Consider the following 20,061-nt stretch of genomic DNA (forward strand, 5'->3'; position numbering starts at 1 on the left):
ACCTCATATTTATACAAAATTTAGAATAAGGTATGGTTTTTGTCATATTTTATAAACTAAATTATAAATTATTTTTTTTTCTTTCCATTTTTTTATTTTGAATTTAATTTTAATTTTATAAAAATATTTTATTTATTTTATGAGTGCATATTATATCATATTTTAACTGTTATTTAATGACAAGGCGGAATGTGTAATTTAGGCTTCATTAATAAAATTCTTAATTTTTGGTTTTTAATTGGAAAAAGAAAAAGTTAAAGGGCTCAATTGAGTTTTAATCCTAAATCAATGGTCAAATTGTACTTTTCCCATTGAGAAAGCTTCTTGCAGGATAAAAAACTGCAGTTTAATCCATTTCACGATTTTCTCTTGCAAGCCCTAAGCTCTCCAGTTGCAACCTCGCTTTGAACCCACCACTGCTGTTTTCCGTCATTGTCGCCGTCTTTATCTTTCTCCAATTTGAAGCCATTGCTCTCCCTCACTGTTGCCGTCGCTCAGCACTTTGAATCCATCACCGCAACTGTTGTAGTTGAACTGAAAGAGGCGAGGTCGCAAGAAGTCCTAAATTAGTGTGGATGAGGTGACCTCACTAGATAAAACATTTCCCTTTTATCCATTTTTTAAATGTTTATCCTCTAAAGTGATTTTCCATATCTGGGCTACTATTCTATGCTTTACAATTCATCTCGATCATTTCCTGGTTAGTCTCTACGTTGTATTTGGTTCATTTTCCTGGTAGCACAAGTTTGTTGACATTGTTTGTGCTTAGTCCTGGTTGTATTTTGGCCTTTTGCTTTGCTGTACCTGTTTATTCTCATCATTCTGGATATATTGGTGTGCATTAACTTATTTAAAGTCTGGGTCCTTGTTGAATTCTGGTGTATGTTCTGCAAATTCTTTGATGTGTATATACTTTTTGTTTTAGTTTCATGGATGATTCCTTCCTCTGTTTGCTATGTACGTTTTCTCTTAAATTAGTTTTCTTGATTGGTAATTGATTAATTTTAATTCATTATAGGTTGTTTTAAGATGCCAACATTTGAGCACCGAATGTATGGGGAGTTGTAAAAATGTTACTGCAGTTTCTCAACCCTGTGAAAATATTGGTCTTGATACGCCCATTACACGTAGTATTAGTAACCTTCCCACCCAATTGATACCAGCAAAAGCACTTCTTTAACTACATTAGTAGGTGAAAAAAGGATAGTTAACATCATCTTTTGTAAGAATTCGTTATTAACTTATCATTGTGTTTATGATGAATTTGATCATTAATTTGTTAATTACATTTGTCTAATTTCGGTTATGTAAACTTTTCATTTTCTTGAATTAGAAATGATGGGTTGTATGAATTTCTTTTATGATTTATTTGATGAATTAGTGTGTGTTATGGTGTGATTGGAATTTATTTAGGGGTTCAGGTTGGATAACTTTCCAGCAAAAAAAAAAAAAAAAAAGGATTTGGGAAGTATTTAGGTAGTAGTAATTGAATTTGGGATCCATATAGATAGTATGTATGTTAAGCAGGTTTGGGTAATTCATATTTCGCGGGTTGGCTACCCACTGTCATTCCTATTGAAGGGTGATGCCAAGGTGTTGATAACTACCTGGAGAAAGAAAGTTTTTAATCATATGTCTTAATGAGTCAGAGGTCTTTTGTGTTACTTGTCACTTAAAGTGTAAAATGAATCACTTTTGGAAGCAGAGGTTTTTCCTGGTAACATTTAGCTTGATATGTTGCATCAGATTCAAGGAAACAAGTAGAGAGGAATAAGATTGTGTCTATTGTGAGGCGAAATTTTTGAAGCTATGACATTTTATTCCAATAAATAGTTATTATTGGAGCCAGGTTGGCTAGGAAATTTAAGAGCAATTTGTTAATCTGTATCTAGATTAGAATCTCAGTATTAAAGATGGAAACATAAGCAGAGTAGGAAAACCTGGAGAGGAACTGTGTCTGCAAGGAATACTGCAAGATTATTCACAGGAGCTGATAGAGCTGAAAGACTTTTGGAAGGGAAGCTGAGTGACAAGTGCTATGGGAGGCATTGTTGGGGAGCCATTTTAAAGAGTAATCTCACCAGTGTTTTGGTGACTTGTTTAGTTAGTAATAAATAAGAGTTTGTTTTGATTATGGTGAAGTGGGCCACTAGATTATTAATAGGCCATTCTGAAGGGGATGCAACTATGCATACCTGGCAAATATGGCTGAGGCTGGAAGAGCATGGAAGAGTTTTGCTGATGCTTAATTGGATGCACAGCCATCTAATCCTTGCCTCTGGATAAGTAGTTGCATTTTTCTACCTTTTCTTTTACTTTCTTTCTTTACTACAATTCTATATACAATCTAAATCCAGTCGATCTCGTTTTTTTAATGTCCCAAGTCACTTTGACAAGGCATATGAGTCTACAGAGTGCTTCTTTGCCACTACACCTGTTGGAAGACAATTTGGGATTGAATTTGAAATTCAAACAAAAATAAGTTTAATGTGATTGGTGTTACATAGAGAAGGAGAAAATATAGAAATAAGGAAAGGAATATGTAATTGGGCTAGTAGACCAGATTAAAATTATGGAAGGAAAGTTTGTTAGGCCTATTGAATAGTTATTAATTGTTTTGGAGGGAAACTATGAATAGTGACAGCTGGTAGTTGTTAAGAGCAGTTATTAGGGAATTGGAGGGGAATCTATTATGAAAGGGAGTTGAAAGACCTATATTAGGCATTCTGAATTCTGATTAATAATATTCTCCATCTTCTCTCCAAAATTCTCTCTCTCTCTCTCTCTCTCTCTCTCTCTCTCTCTCTCTCTCTCTTCTATTATTTCTTCTATTTTCTTCTCTGGAATATCTACTGTTAGGGCTACTAGCTAACAATTGGCTAGCTAAATTAACCAATACTTGCATCCTATTAAGATATGATAATACAATGTCATGGTTGAGTAGCTCTGATGAGGTAGAGCTTGGAACCTGAGATACTGAAAGCTGGAGCAAGTTCACTTCTGCATTCCAAAGGAATTGGAACTAGTAAAAGCAGGAAAGTAAAAGGCACCCAAATTTATTTTAGATGTGTAATGCATTGGATTTAGGTGGATCTTGTAAAAGTCTTGAATTTTTACTCTTGTTTATGCTGTATGTGTTGTTGTGTGAAAACCCTTTAATTTTTTTTTTTTTAATTGCATGCAAAATAGGGAGAGAATTGCTTATGTATTTCAGTGTACTGTGTAAATGAAGAGTAGAATCTCAAAACCACTGTTTAACTTGACTGAGGTTGAGTTCTTTTAGGGCTTGTTTGGTTTAGCTATTGGATACAGCTTATGGCGGATAGCGGATATAACTGATAGTCGATAGCGGTTGCTGGTAGCTAGTAGCTGATATGTCCTAAGCGTTTGATAAAACTATGTCTAGATATTATTGTTATATGTAAAATGTCTAATAAGAATATGTATCATATTATTTATTTTACTATTGAAATAGACATATAATATTAACTTATTATACGACATATTGAAAATATAATAATTTTTTAAGTATATATAAAAATGAATATTATAATTATTATATTTATAATATTCTATATTTGCTTATTATTTATTATAATTTTAAATAATCTATTGGTATAAAAATTATTTTAAAGACACAAAAATTTATAATTAATAAAATTTTTAAAAAGATAATATGGTATAAATAAAAAATAAAATAAAATCAGCCATCAGTTGATGAGAAACAGCTATAATACAAATTGCATCTAATGGGTATCTTATCAGTTGCCTATCAGCTATTACCAAACACCTTGGTTCACCTGTTTGAGTGTGTATCAGCTATCCAAAAGGTGAATCAAACACTCATTTAGTTGGAAGGCAATTTATGGTTTATAAATTACAATCATTTGATACGTGTGTATTACTGATTCAGTATCTGTTCTTTTACAAATATTTTATTAAATTGTCTTACTGGTTTGCTGTTTTTTGGTCAGTCTCCTCTTAATTTTGTATTGGTATACCATTCTTCTTTTCTTCTCCCTCCCTCCCTCCCTCCCTCCCTCCCTCTCTCTCTCTCTCTCTCTCTCTCTCTCTCTCTTTGTGTTTTCATGTTTATTGTTTTCCTGATGCTCACAACTCTTTCAAACCTGAAACTGTAATGTTATTGTTGCAGATATATGTTCCACTCGCATTAGTCTATTCCTCATTCTGTTATGGATACTATCAAAATCAAGACCGAAAATATCAATGGTAAACCTTTGGAAAGTGAGTGTTCATGTGTGAAGATAAAGATCTTATTCTTTGCCAGAGCTCGGGACTTAACTGGCTTAACAGAGATGCCACTAGAGCTGTCATCTGGTAGTACGACCCGTGATTGTTTGAATAAGCTTGTTGCTAAGTTCCCCTGTTTGGAAGAGATTCGTGGCTGCATAGTTCTTGCTCTAAATGAGGAATACACAACCGAAGATTCGGTTGTCAAAGAAAAAGATGAGCTGGCAATTATACCTCCAATAAGTGGTGGCTAATTATTCTTGCAGATTATGCAAACCTTGGAAGAGGCTAATAGTTCAAGCATAGATATGAATTTCGGTACATATTCCTCTTCTGTAATTTCTTGTACTTTTCAATTGTTGCAACAAAATATAAAAGGATGTGGAATAAAAACAAGACCAATCTGCCAATTACCTCTGTCTTATGCTATACCTTAAAGGATTCATTTGGAAAAATGCATCTCTTTTCGGAATCATAAGCTGTAAATCCTAAATAATTATGCACTGGGTGTTTGCCCATGTGTACAATTTACTTTTATTCCTTCCTTTATTTTATCGAATTAAATTAGTTTTGCTGAATCTACTATTATAAATGTCTTTTCTTCTTTGATTAATGCAGTAGATGGTTTCTAATGCAACGTTAGCATTTAGATCTAAATAAATGGAAATACCATCACTGTATCTAGGGGTAGACCCGGCCAACAGGCTGAGATGGCAGTTTCAGTTTGAGGTTCAGGGAAATTGAAACCAGAATTATAGGGGCTTCTTAGTTTTGATTTCAGTTTGATTTAAATTGATGGTTGAAATTTTTTTTAAATTTTTATTCTTTCAAAAAAAATTTGATTTTGATTCGGAGCTGAACTTGTCAGTTTTGATTAAGTTCAAATTTTATTTTGATCTGTTCTATGTTGTTTTTGGTCCGTTTTAGTTTCAATTTCAGTTTGATTTAAATTTATAGTTGAAATTTTTTTAAAATTTTTATTCTTAAAAAAAAAAATTTGACTTTGATTCGGAGCTGAACTTGTTAGTTTTGATTAAGTTCATATTTTGATTTTGGTACATTCTATGATGTAGAGTAAAGCGGTGATATTATGAAAGCACAAAACCAATAAGATAAAGATAATTATGCAATTACAATTATTATTTTTTTAAAATAGCCACTATGGTTATAACTATTTGAGATCTACAATGCATAGGTATTTGTCTCTTATTAGTTTGTCATTCTATGTAGGGTATAGTAAACGGGTTTACATTGTTCTTAATTTTCTCAAATTAAACTGAAAAATCAAAGAAAAAAGAATTGCTGCTGAAAAATTGAATTGAATTTGTTTTAATGTTAGTTATAAATAGTTGAATCAAGAAGTGTACCGATGAAAAAGGGGAAGGCAACAGTGGCAATGTCAAGATGAGGCAACGAGGTAATTGTGGGACCTTTGAGTCTGGCTTAGCATCATCTTTCCATAATATTATTACAATACTAGGATATTAACGTCACAATAGTAGAGTCGCCATCCGGGTAATAATCGAGATCAATTCTTAAGAAGGGTTGTGGGTGATAATTTACTTTTTGCAGAGCTCTACTACTTTTCTTTTACTATGAGCCCAATGGCCTAGGTTCGAGATAGTGGGTATAAGAGAGAAAATGTATTAGGCACCTCTTCACCTTAGACATATTTTACAATAAGGGTTAACCTCTACTTTTGTTTTTTAAAGTCTGTTTTATTTTTTTTTATTAAATTTCTTAATTATATATTTATGCAAGTAACAAAGTAACAAGTAAGTACATGCACATAGAAAATCCTATCATACGATGTTTCTAAGTTAAAAGAATTATCTTTTTAACTATCTTAACTTACATATATATTTTACTAAGTTAATTACATGTCAATTCATTTTACAAGTTATACAAAAAATCATAGGCATTTTCAATCTAAAGTGTATACATAAGAGGAAGATGAGGTCCTAATTATGTCAATATTTCTAAGTCATATGCCCATTAATTGCTATGTTCTATCATATGCATCTTTACTAAGTTAAATTATATGCCAAAGGTCCATTTGAAAATATGAAAAATAATCAAAATAAAAATTAAGTTCTAAACTGAAGAAAAAGGGAGGAGAATAGAGATTAAAATCTTAAAATGAAATTTGCAATCCATAATAAAAAATAAAATTAATTCTAAAAAATTATTATAAGGCCTTAGACCCATTAACTTCATACAAGAAGTCTTGGAGTTTCATCTTAAATTGGGTAAAATTTGCCAAGGGTTCAATTTTTTCTTTTTCCACGTTCATTCAGTTTTGGGTTGGGACTTATTTATATTTATTAATTATTTAAAAAAATGAAATAATAATTAAGAGTCTAAATAATTAAAAATTACAGAAAATAAATAAATAAATAAAATATAATAAATAATAATTATCAAAATAAATTAGAATTAAAATAACTCCTAAAAGAATAGAATTAGTACTCTTCCATAATTTGTATTTAGCTAGAAAGTTATTCCTTAGCCAAACTCTTAATTTTCTGTCTCATCTCTAACTCTTCTAAGTCTCCTAACTTTATTTGGTTGATTTCCTTGGAATTGTGAGACACTCTTGATACTTTAAAAGACTTTAGAATGGCAGAAATATGATAAAATAAAATATTTTAGTGATTATTTAAATTAATTAACCTAAATTTATATGAATCTATTGTGAATTGTGTGCAAATATAGAGAATTGTGCCTAATTCTTGTGGAACGAAGAAAGATCTACTAGAGAGTAACCTCCCACACACCACAATTGTAGAAAATTAACCTAAGAATTTTTTAATTTTCAGCCACCCTAATGGTATCTTAATCCCCCCAAACACCCTGATCATAATGATGTATTTATAGGAAGAAAATGGTAGGATTAAACTAATATAATCTAATGAAATTTTAGAATTTACAAAGATATAAAAAAAACTAAAATAAATAATAAATAAAAAACTATCTTCCTAATCTGGGGGGATTTTATCTCTTTTTTTTTTATAATAATAATAATAAGAGTAAAAGTTGTCTTCTCCTGCATGCAACTTTTTTATTTTTCTTTTTTATTTTATTAATTAATTAAAACTCTTTTAATAAAGTCCAAAATAAAAACAAGCCTACGTCCATTTATAATAGCTGAAATTAAAAGTTTAATCGGTTTTATTATTCAATTTAGTTCAATTAAATTTTTCTTAGGTCCATTAGACCTTGAAAAATATTAGATCAAGCCCAATTAAATAATACAAGCTTATGGTTCTTAAAAATAATGCAATTAATTTTCTAAAATGCAAAATTATTTTATTTTATTAATATTCTTGTCATTCCATAGTCTCCTTAATGCTTTAGGATTTCTTACTATCCAGTGATATTTTCATCATATAGCTCTTCATTGCCTCTACAAAGCACGCATTCAAGGGGGTAAAAAAATGTGTCTACAGTTTGCCTTTCCCTTTGACGAAGTTTGGGAACAGCGCCAAAGGTAATGCCAAAGTTCGTCAAAGTATACTGACTCATATGATGTAAAGAAGTGATATTTGAGTGTACCACCTTTCGTGATATGCTCATTGTCTGAGTTAGGTCAGAACTTCAACTATGCTTTCTGCTCTTTCTGAGGGCTGACGGTTACATAGGCTGTAGCAAAAGTGTGTGATTTTGAAAGTTTGAGGCTTTGAACCTAGAACTCTAGGCTTCTTATGTATCTCCTTTTAAGGAGAATCAAATCCTCTCATAGTTTTGAAAAAAATGCAACTTGATTTGAAAAGGCTTGATTTGAAATTTTGGGATTCAAATTTAAGCACCACTTAAACTTCCTGATTATCTGCTTTAGAGGGAGAATCAGACCCAGCGTAGTTCAAAAAATGCATTTTGACTTGAAAAAACTTTGTAAGATTGCTTGGAATCCCACAATTTAGGTGCTATTAAAGTCTGTAGACACCAACAATGCTGTGCACATACTTTTGAAAATCTCTGCTAGGGAGGTGATTCCTTTTAAAATTCATTGGGACCTTTTGGACTTCTTTTGAAAACTTTTCTCTATTCAGGGACCATTTTGTAATTTTATGACTTACTAGGAATTAAAATGTAATTTTTTTATCTTTTGAAAAAAAAAAACATTTTGAAAGCAAAGATGCAAAATTTGGACTCAAAATTTGCATCTCTTTTTAATTTTCAATTTGTCCAATGACTTTTTTGTGATTTGCCACTCTTATGAGGATGGAAATGCAATCTTGCATCTTTTTGAGAATGAAGTGCATTTTTTATGCCTAATATGTAAAATGCTTGCAATGCAAATCATAGCCTTTTCCTTCATTCTTATGTCACCTTTAAGAGTCCTCTCTTTATCCAATTTCTTTTATCTTATTTTCATCCCAATCCTAGTCCTCCTGTTTGTTGAAACATATTGCTTCTAATCCTCATGCATGTTCAAGCATGTTGCTCCTAATTCTCATGTTTGTTCAAACATGTTCTTCTAATCCTCATGCTTGTTTAAGCATGTTATTGCTAATCCTCATGCCTGTTCAAGCATGTTGCTTTCAATCTTCATGCCTGTTCAAGCATGTTGCTTCTAATCCTCATACCTTTTCAAGCATGTTATTCCTAATCTTCATGCATTTTCAAGCATTTTATTCCTAATCTTCATGCCTTTTCAAGCATGTTGCTTCCAAGCATATTATTCCTAGCTCTCATACCCATTCAAGCATGTTGCTTCTAATATTCATGGATGTTCAAGCATGTTATTCCTAATCCTCATGCCTTTTCAAGCATGTTGCTTCCAATCTTCATGCTTGTTCAAGCTTATTATTTCTAACTCTCATGCCCATTCAAGCATGTTGCTTCTAATCTTCATGCACGTTTAAGCATGTTATTCCTAATCCTCATGCCTGTTTAACCATGTTCTTCTAATCCTCATGCTTGTTCAAGCATGTGACTATCTTTTAGCTTATTACCTATTCAAGCAATTTTCTCATTCTTTCATCATTTCTTTCTTTTTTTTTTCCTTTTTTTTTCTCTCTCATACAATTCTATATGCAATGTAGACATGGCTAATATGATATAGATGCATCTTTCTATGATAATGCTTGATGTGTTCAATGATGTGCATGCTCAAATGTTTATGCTCATGTTCTCTAACTTTTATTTATACAATAATTTCTATTTCTCAACTATGAATGATGCATGATGTGACATAATTTACATAATGCATTTAGCTTATACCTTTGCCCCATATTCCTTTGAATATTCCTTATCTTTATGTTAACTTTTCGAATGGACCTCCTTTTCAATGCTGATGAATGATCCATCTTTTGATGCTCCATATGACCTCTCTTTTTATACAATTGCCTTTGGTCTTTTCCTCTCAACTAGTATCTTGCCCCCCAACTTGAGGTCTCATCGAAACACTTGCTTCTAATGCCTTTCATGATTCTGAAGAACCACAATCATTGTTGGTCCCCAATTAGATATCCTGACCTAGTGTCATTCTTTTCATTTTGCTATAATTTTTGCCTAAGTTGTCTTTTCGGGTTTTCGACTTAGCGAGCTACTTAAATTTTTGCCTAAGTTGCCATTTCTGGTTTTTAACTTAGTGAGCTTTATTTTTCTTTTTCTTTTTCTTTTCTTTTTCTTTTCTTTTTTTTTTTTTTATCCATTTTGGCTTCTTCACTTTCATTTTCTTTCTAATCATATGCAAAGCATTTAATAGTTCATCTAACATTAACATGCCTTGATCTATTCATAATTAATTTGTTCACTACTTTTACTCTTTTTCAGTACAAAATTAAACCATTGATCTAATTTCTAAAAGGAAATAAAGCATTTATAATCCATTGGCTAGCCTTTGTAGGTTTTCTAACCAACTCTCTACCTCTCCTTTTCTGTTTCTTTGTTTATTTGTTTTTTTTTTCTCTTCTTTTTTTATTTCTTTTTTTTCTTTCCCTTTTTTTTTTGTTTTTAGCTCTAATTTTTGCCAAGGCTGCCGTTTACAGGTTTTCAGCCTCACAAGCATTTTTCAAACAAAGTACCCCACTTATGTTAATGGTATTTTGAATCTGCTGTCCCCCTTCAACAAAATTTTGGGTGCCCCCCCCCCCCGGGCCTTAGTGTCTGTCTCTTTGATAGTTTGAATTGAAATTCTCATTTTCTATATTGAAGTACTTTGTTGTGATAAATTATGATTTCTTAATTTTCTTTTTAGAGTTAGATCAACAGTTAACTTTTGTTTTTCTAGGATTTTCAAGTGTGTCCCAATTAATTATTACAGTTTCATTCATGTTAATACTCATTAAAATCTTAAATGTAAAGCATATTACATCGAAATTGAAATAAAATTAGTAAACAAGCTAAAACAATTTTTTTAATTCATATAATAATTTTATTCAAATGATAAATAGAAATGGCTTGGTCTTTTAGAATATTCTAGCTTCTGGGTCAGGTATCTTCAGATTATCAATAAGATCTTGTATCTCATGGCGGAGACGACTACACTTGTTTGTGTCATAACCTGGAATCTGATGGAATTCACAATACAAGTCTCTCTTGAATTTCTTTAACCATGGGTCTGGTATCCGAGTATTGGTCAAATGTTGGAACAACCCTTCATCCTTCAATATTACGAAAAGTTGATGTTATAGGTTCACCTAACTCAGAAAACCTCCTTGAAGCTTGAACATTGGACCTTTATTCTGAGTAACTTGATTGAAGTATTTTACTCATGATTCACGTACCCTCTTGAGAAGTTATGCTTATCAGCCATCTCATTCATTTTGTCTTCCAATTCCACCCCAACATGAAACAAATCTCCAAAATTGGAAATTGGAAGATAGTACATCTTCTTGCAATAAATAGGCAACAAATTTTCTATGATCATCCTGATTTGCTCCTTCTCCAATGGTCATTGCACCATGAGGGTAGCCTTCTTTCTCCATCTCGCCAAAAACTCGGTGAATGACTCATTAGGCCTCCGCTTGGTAGTTTATAGGTTTCTTCTATTTACATCCAAAGTAGTATTGTATGAATACTGCCCGATGAATGCTTTAACTAAACTACCCCATTCCTTTCTTATCTCATCCCCCAAACTGTGATACCATGATACAATAGCCCCTTTTAATAACAGAGGAAAAAGATGAGTGACTTAATCATCATTCAAGCGTGTTGTCTTTATGATGATCAAATATTGCTTCACATGGATCACTAGGTCTCGTAACCCTTTAAACTTTGGCAAGTGTGGCATTTTGAACTTACTTGGTAGTTGCATCCTCATTTAGAGTCCTAAATCCTCCATGTCATTCATTCCATGAAGCATAAACTGCTTCCAGAGGTCATCTTCAAACCTTTCCATCTTTTCCTTCAAAATGCAGTAAGCATCATTCATCTCACCTTTCTCCTTTGCTGCCTTTTTCCTAGGGGAGTTTCTTTCATCACAAGGATACTCCTCATTGGATTTTCCCTCTACATCCAATGGCCTCTTAGTTCCTTTGTCTTCTTATGTCTGTTGCTTTTCAAGTGTGTCAAGAAGTTTTCTCATCATCTCTTCCATTCTCTCATTCACCATTCTTCTAAAGCTTGTCGTTGATCTTTACTTGCCATTGCTCAGATAGGAATAATCTTGGGATGCTAAGATGGCTACAAAACAAAATGTTAGTATGCTATGTATATGTCATGCTTATGTTATGGACCTTTACTCATTTGATTGCCCATCAGTCAAAGAGCTTTGTCATGGTTATTCAACCTTGTAAATAGGAACAAAAGAAAAGTAGAATCAAAGATAAAATAGAAACTAAAATCTTTATTGATAAAAATGTTCAACTCTTATTACAAAATAAGCTCTTTTGATCTAAGCTTTTCTAGAGTTCCTATCCACTTGATTAAATATCCTCTAGGGGAATGTCAACACGTAAGGATTCAGTGCAGAAGACTTTGCAGCTAAAGTTGTCAAATGGCTCTTCCTTCACTTAAACTCCTTAAATCCCCTTTTTGCATGGTTTTAGTCCTATCCTTTGAATCTCTTCAAGTCTCCTGTTTAGGAATTCAAGCTATGCATCTATCTCCACTTCTTCTATAATGAGAGCATTCTTGATGTCTTTTATCCACACTCTTCTTGCATCTAACTCTTGTAGGTATTTCTTTATCTCTTCAATCATTTGACTTTCCCCTCTTATTGATATGACTCTTAACCTTTGTGCAACCAAATGACTAAAGGTTAATGCAATATGATGTAAATACATGAGTATGTATAAGCATGATATCTAAGTTTTTGGACTTTAAACTTGTGATTTTGAATGTAAAATTGAAAGGATCCTTAACAAAAAAGAGTGAACTCTAAAGATTTGGAGTATGGACTTTGGCTCTTGAAAATTGCATGTAAAAACTTGAGAAAAAAGAAAAAAAAAATGAAGGAAATTTAAACATGAACACATTTTGGACCATAGATTTGAAACTAAAAGGAATCGAAAAGGAAGTCTTTGAAAAAAAATAATAAAAAAATAAATGTTTATGTAGCTTCGCCTCCTTATACCTCCAAGACACTCACGTGACAAAAAAATGATCAGGTCCATAAAATTTGTTCCTAGGTATCAGTACATTAAGCCCAATTAACAAGGAGATTAGCCTAAGATAGAACCTTCCCTCACAAACAAAAGGGTTATAAACCCAAAAGTCCAATATGTAAGTGGACTTCCACGTGCCCTTTAGGAAGATAAAATGGATTTGGGCTTTGCTTTTCCAAAAAGCAACAAAGGGGCTTGAGTTTTAGCCCAAATCAATCCTATCTTTCTTTAAAACTTACATATCTAACGCATAGGTTAACAAACCAAACACATCACATGCAATAAAGGTCCTAGGGCCATATGTTTCTAGGGCTAGCATGACTTGAATCCATCATTACGCCTTCATCTCGATCAAAAAGGTTCCCCAAAAGTGAGAGCTTAACCTTTATGTCTCCCATTGACCTTAAGAAAGTCAAAGGTGCAAACGACTGAGTTCATGCTCTTTTTATACCCCAAGGTACGTGCCATAGATTGTAGAGATAAGTTGACATGCCTAAACTCGAATGGAGCAGAGGCCTCCTCAATCTTATCCCCACAGGGCTACATCACATTATAGTTGATTATGCTTTTATTATGTGTGTAAGTGGAGTACAATGCAAAGGAATTTAATAAAAGAAATAGTAATAGACTAAAGGAATCAAGTTGGAGTAACTATCCTCAATCCCCAGTGGAGTTGTCAAGCTTGGGACACTCAAACTTGGTTTAGCATCGTCTTCCCATAACACTACCATGATGTTAGGATATTAACACCACAAAGGCGAAGAGTTGCCACTCGGATAATAACTGGGATAAATTCTTAAGAAGGGATATGGGTGGCAACTTACCCCTTGTAGTGGTCCACTACCCTTCTTTTTATCATGAGCCTAATAGCATAGGTTTGGGATAGTGGGTACGAGAGAGGGAAGGTGTTAGGCACCCCCTCCACTTGGACTTATCTTAGAACAAGGGCCAACCTTTACTGTTAATTCCTAAAGTTTGTCTTATAATTTTTTTATTAAATTCCCTAATCATACATTATGCAAGTCTAAGGCTACACACACATTTAAATTCAACTACTCAAAATAACAAGTATATACGTATAGAAAATCCTACCATGTGATGTTTCTAAGTTAAAAGAATTATCTTATTTATCATCTTATCTTACATGTATATTTTACTAAATTAATTACATGCCAATTCATTTTATAAGTTATACATAGCATATAGAAGAAAAAGTCATAGGCATTTTCAATCTGAAGTGCATACATAAGAGGAAGATGAGGGTCCTAATCATGTCAATGTTTCTAGGTTATGTACTTAGGTCCATTAATTGTCATGTTCCCCCATCTGCATCTTTACTAAGTTCAATTATATATCAAAGGTTCATTTGAAAACATTAAAAATAATCAAAATAAAATAAAGTCCTAAACTAAAGAAAAAGGGAGGAGAATAGAGATTAAAACCTTAAAATGGCCTTTATAACCTATAATAAAAAATAAAATTAATCCCAAATAATTATTACAAGGCCTTAGGCCCATTAATTTCATGCAAGAGACCTTGGAGTTCCATTTTACAACTCAACTCAACTAAGCCTTTATTCCAAAAATTTGGGGTTGGTTATATGAATTCGCTTTCTCCACTCTAAACGATTTTGGATTAAATCCTCAGAAGTGTGTAATGCTTCTAGGTCATGTAATCCACCTTAAATTGGGGTAAATCCACCAAAGAGTCCAATTTATTCTTCTTCTATGTCCATTCAATTTTGGGCTTGGGCTTATTTACAATTATTAATTATTTAAAAAAATAATAATTAAGAGTTTAAATAAGTAAAAATTACATAAAATAAATAAATAAAATACAATAAAAAATAATTATCAAAATAAATTAGAATTAAAATAACTCTTAAAAGAATAGAATTGGTACTCTTTCACAATTTGAGTTTAGCTAGGAAATTGTTCCTTAGTTAAACTCTTAATTTTCTACGTCATCTCAAACTCTTCTAAGTCTCTCAACTTTATTTGGTTGATTTATTTGGAATTGTGAGGTATTCTTGATACCTTGGAAGACTTCAAAATGGCAGAAATATCATAAAATAAAATATTTTTGTGATTATTTAAATTAATTATTCTAAAACTATATGAATCTATTATGAATTGTGTGCAAATGTAAAGAATTGTGCCTAATTCTTGTGGAATGAAGAAAGATTTAGTAGAGAGTAACCTCTCACATGCCACAATTGCCGAAAATTAAACTAAGATTTTTCTAATTTTCAGCCACCCTAATGGCATCTCAACACCCACCCCCACCCCCCCCTAAAAACCCAAATATATATATATATATATATATATATATATATATATATATATATATATATATATATATAATGATGTATTCCTAGGAAGAAAATGATAGGATAAAACTAAGATATCTAGTGGAATTTTAGAATTTAAAAAGATAAAAAAAAAAACTAAAATAAATAATAAATAAAAAAAACTATCTTCCTAATCTATGAGGATTTTATTTTATTTTTATTTTTTTTGTATTTTATAATAATAATAATAATAATAATAATAATAATAATAATAATAATAATAATAATAATAATAAAAGTTATCTTCTCCCGCATAGAACTTTTTTATTTTTCTTTTTTCATTTTATTAATTAATTAAAAACTCTTTTAATAAAGCTTAAAATAAAAACAAGCCCACATCCATTTATAATAGCTGAAATTAAAAGTTTAATGGGTTTTGTTATTTAGTCTAGCTCAATTACATATTTATCAGGTCCATTAGACCTTGAAAAATATTAGATCAAGCCCAATTGAATAATACAAGCTTATGGTCCTTAAAAATATTGCAATTAATTTTCTAAAATGTAAAATTTTTTTATTTAATTAATATTCTTACCGTTCCATAATCTCCTTAATATTTTAGAATTCTTCACTATCCAATGATATTTTCATCACAGAGCTCCTCATTGCCTCTACAAAGCATGCATTTAAGGGGGTAAAAAAATATGTATCTACATAATTAACGACATAAATAAGAGACATTAAGATGCAATGGCAATGTGAGGTGGTGAGTAGTGAGAGAGTTGTCATGAAAAATTATACAATAAAATCAATATATGTATAATAGTTTATTTATAATTGTTAATTGTGATAAGTCTTGTATAGGTTCCATCATAATTAACTGTTATAATAAAACGGTTGTATGTACATCTATTTTACAAAATAAAAATTTGTAACACTAAGAATGATGGCTATCAATGATGATGTGCGTGATTGCTCATTATTCAGTTTTCCTCTTTTTTTTCTTTGTTTTGCTTCTAGGGTGCAAACCTTTATTCTGCTGGTCAGCGGTCTTCCTTGCCCCTGGGCAGGAGAAGGCCTTTTTCCCCTTGCTCAGAGCGTGGATTTTCCCTCCTCACCTTCGGGTAGGGCTATAATATACTTTTTGTGGCTTTTGTGCACAAGTTGAGCTTCTAATGGAGGGTATTAGTGACTTGCCATGAGATGATTCTGCAACTCCCCTAAGCTCTGTTGAGGGGTTTTGCTTTGTTGTTGAGATTGTAGAGCTTTGGACTAGTTTCTCTACTTTACGAGTGCTGTGAAGGTTGGTACCTTAGGGGGATGCTCACGATACTCCCGAAGAGTCTTCAATCCTTGAGTCCCTCTTCAATTGCACTAAGGTCTGGGATGGTTGTTGTTTTTTGAGAGCTTAGGTCTCATTTCGTTTTCAGTAGTTCTGCTTGGTGGCCTTAGGGTTTATTTATTTGGACTAAGAGCTAATTGTATTAGTTGGTAGGGTTTGTGCTGGTTTGGGATGATAGGAGCCCAAATTTGTTATTAGGCCTTGAGCCTTGGCTTGTAATAATTCCCTTTTTATATGAATTAGTTATTTTTTAAATGTGCATTGCACATTCTTTTGTACTCATTGTATATATAGTAATTTAATATTATTTTATATAATTTTTTATATGATATATTATTATTATAATATATTAATTATTATTATGTTAATATAATAATTTTTTATTTTTTATGACATGTATGTTGTATGTGCACTTATTATTTTTAGATTAAGTTAATGAACATAAAAGTATATCAATAAAAATAGAAAATTATTTTGATGAAATTTATTATAAAAAATTTATTATTAAAATATAATTTTATAATTGTAAGTGTTTTATAAATATATAAATTTAACTATTGGTTATTTTGTTGGTTAATATATTTCCCGTGTTAACTTTCTTTAATAATGAAATGAATAAGTTTATAAAGATAAATTAGCTTTTAGCATTATATAATTTTTTTATAAAACATATATAATTAGCATGAAAAATTAAATTTTTTCCAATACCATTTAAGAGTTTATACATATAATAGTAAAATAAATTCAATTTAATATAATTTCATATAATGTTGAATTTGTAGTTATTTTTTATTCTAATTTTTAATTTTATTTAATAAAGTTATATATGAATACTCATATCAATAAGTATCAATATTATTAATTTTTATTTAATATATGATATTTTACGTAGTTTTATATTCTCTTATGATATGGAGAAAAACTTTAAAAATAAGATTGATAAATATATTAATATTAATAAATTATTTATAAATAATAAATTAATAACTAAATTTTTCTTTACAAATAAAAAATAAAGAATCAATGATAATAGAATGAAAAACACTGATATTAGTATATTATTATTTTTAATTGGAATGATTATATTAAAAAATGTATAAATAATTATTTAATTTATAATTAAATATTTTGTAAATTGAACTTATAACATATTTTTAAATTAATTTTTTTATAATTATTTTTCTAAAAATGAACGTTAAATTTCAATAAAGAAAGTTATTGAATCTAAATAAATAAAAATACTATTAAATAATATAATATTTGTATTCATATGAATTAGACTATTTTTAAATGAAAATATAAATTTAAGTTTATATTTAAATATAAATTTATTTAATTGGAATAACAATTATATATTAAAAATATGATTTCTGATTTTTTTATAAGTATTTATTATTTGTCTTATTAAAATAAGATTATAACATTAAAAAAAATTAAAAAATCATTATATTTTTTAATTTTTTATATACACTCACATTAGCGTTTTTTAAATTTTTAATAATGTATCATTTTAAAATTAAAAAAAATTATTATTATAAATTTTAATTATTCTATTAATTATATTAATTTTATAATTAAATTCAAGTCTAACATATTATGTTAATTATTAATGTTTTAAATAATATTTTTATCTATTTAATTTTTTTTCATATATATAATTTATTTTGTATGCTTTGTGTATAATTATATATCATTTAAAAATTTTATATTCATATAATTTTATTATATATTAAATACTAATTAAATATTTTTTTTAGAAATTAATGAATATGAATTTTTTTATAATATTTTTCAGTTGTTATATATATATATATATAAAGCTTATCAATAAATGTAGTAATATTTACATAGAATTTATAAATTTAATTTTAATTAAAATTAATTTGTATATTAAAACAATAATTCAGAATTTTAGAAATATATCTATAATTAAAAAAATATAAATTTATTTTATATGAAATATTTTTGAAATTAACTTATAAGAAATTAAATTAATAGAAAACTTCAAAAACATTAATAATAAATTCATATGTTGTGGCTGGTAAAAATTAATTTATTTTCTTGTTCATTTATGTACACTCAAATATAATTACATTAAAATATTTTTACATAAATACTTTTAAGATAGAGATAAAAATATATTAAAATTCATTAAAAAAGTAATTTATATATATAAAATAACTTTCTACATTTATAAAAAATATAAATCATGAAAGTATTTTTGTAAAATTTTATTTTAAATTATATTATGATAAAAATTTAATGAAATGTGAGTAGAATTAAAAATTTTAAATTTATATAAATTTTAAAATTATATAAATGAAAAAATTTTAAATATTAAAAATTTTAAATTTATATGAATTATAAATAATAAAAATATAATAATTAATATTTTAAATAATGAAAAAAATTTTAATAAAGTTAATATTCTCTTTGTTTTTATATATCATATAAATGACGATGTTTTTACTAAAAAAAATAACGATGTGCGGATATTCTAAACAAGGATCAGACGGGATAAAACTAAAATTTTAAATTAAATTAATTCAATTCAATTTTTTTTTAATTTAAAATGCATTCTGCTCGTCTTAAAAACTAGCCGTGAATGGCGTCTTTTGCTATTTAAATTGAAGGAGTACATATTTTCACTCGCTCTCTCAAAGCGTGGCAACTTATCCCAGTTATGCTAGGCAATACAGTAAAGTAAACAAGGAAAAGAAAATCACGCGCGCGGCGTGAGGAAACTTGCAAGACTCGCTATCGTAACAGAAAACGGAAAAAACGCGTATAAAAAGTCTTTATCCTGGGAATATTGGGCTAGAATTTTCTGGATCACACGCATGGGTCTTCTTCCTGCTTGCTTCCAGTCTAAGCTATACCTCTCTAGACCCTAGCTAAAACCCCTCTTTCTCTTTCTATAAATACCCAAATAGCCTTCTCTCAACGAAGCCATAATAAAAAATATTTAACTGATCGATTTTCTCATCTCAGTAAGGGCGAGCTAGGAATCAATAAACTGAGCTTTTCCAACGGTCGTCGAGAAGTAGAATTGATAGGTTGAGCAAGAAATCAAGATGTGCTTAGTGTTTGTTTGTGATGAAGATGAGAGAGTGGTAGGGAGACAAGCAGCGCCTGGGGCATGTCCTTACTGTGGAGGGATGATTCAGGCGATGGATATAGAGAGCCAGTGGAGGTTCTGTTTCTTGCCTCTTTACTTCAAGACCAAAAGGAGGTATTATTGCTCTGTTTGTGCCAGACGCTTGGTGCCTCAATATTAGGATTTTCTCTGCTTCATGTACATAATACTTTTATATGAATTTTGATTGAGTTTTTGTTATATCTCACCTTTGATATTGATTGCTAGTCTTCATTTTGTTTGTTTGGTTACTTTGTTTTTAGAATAATCCATGCGAAGAACTCAAATGAATTTCATTAATTTTTATAAACTATATGAAAATTTTTATTTAAAATTCATATTCGATTTAGTAAATTATAAATAAAATCAATTTCATATAATTATTGATATTTATTAGTGATTAAATTTAAACTTAAATTCATATTGGAAATAATTCTAATACCAATTCTTTTATTTTCATAGTCCAAATCCATCTTGATTCAACATG

At 29.8% G+C, this 20,061-nt stretch overlaps 2 protein-coding genes and 1 long non-coding RNA gene across 6 annotated transcripts; all 3 read left to right on the top strand.

Annotated features, from left to right (window-relative positions):
* The first annotated feature begins 331 nt into the window (after window positions 1-331).
* Window positions 332-4,829, top strand: LOC110642596 (molybdopterin synthase sulfur carrier subunit). Of its 4 annotated transcripts, none has more exons than XM_058145552.1 (2): window positions 332-571; window positions 4,154-4,829. In XM_058145552.1, the coding sequence occupies exon 2, from the start codon at window positions 4,194-4,196 to the stop codon at window positions 4,503-4,505; it is 312 nt and encodes a 103-aa protein (XP_058001535.1). In that variant the 5' UTR covers window positions 332-571; window positions 4,154-4,193; the 3' UTR covers window positions 4,506-4,829. The 4 variants fall into 4 exon arrangements, with proteins under 4 accessions (XP_058001535.1, XP_021650388.2, XP_058001533.1 ...); XM_021794696.2 differs by having other exon boundaries at window positions 333-580; XM_058145550.1 differs by having other exon boundaries at window positions 334-700.
* Window positions 4,830-7,642: 2,813 nt separating this feature from the next.
* On the top strand, window positions 7,643-16,693 carry LOC131179553 (uncharacterized). The gene is made up of 2 exons (XR_009148443.1): window positions 7,643-7,741; window positions 16,117-16,693. It is a non-coding gene; the product is annotated as an uncharacterized LOC131179553 (long non-coding RNA).
* A 2,585-nt stretch (window positions 16,694-19,278) lies between these two features.
* Window positions 19,279-19,775, top strand: LOC110642577 (uncharacterized). Its single transcript, XM_021794668.2, has one exon. It carries the CDS (start codon window positions 19,513-19,515, stop codon window positions 19,714-19,716), a length of 204 nt encoding a protein of 67 aa, XP_021650360.1. The 5' UTR covers window positions 19,279-19,512; the 3' UTR covers window positions 19,717-19,775.
* Window positions 19,776-20,061: the final 286 nt, after the last annotated feature.

This window comes from Hevea brasiliensis, chromosome 4, assembly GCF_030052815.1.
Source record: "Hevea brasiliensis isolate MT/VB/25A 57/8 chromosome 4, ASM3005281v1, whole genome shotgun sequence".
Classification (NCBI taxonomy): Eukaryota; Viridiplantae; Streptophyta; class Magnoliopsida; order Malpighiales; family Euphorbiaceae; genus Hevea; species Hevea brasiliensis.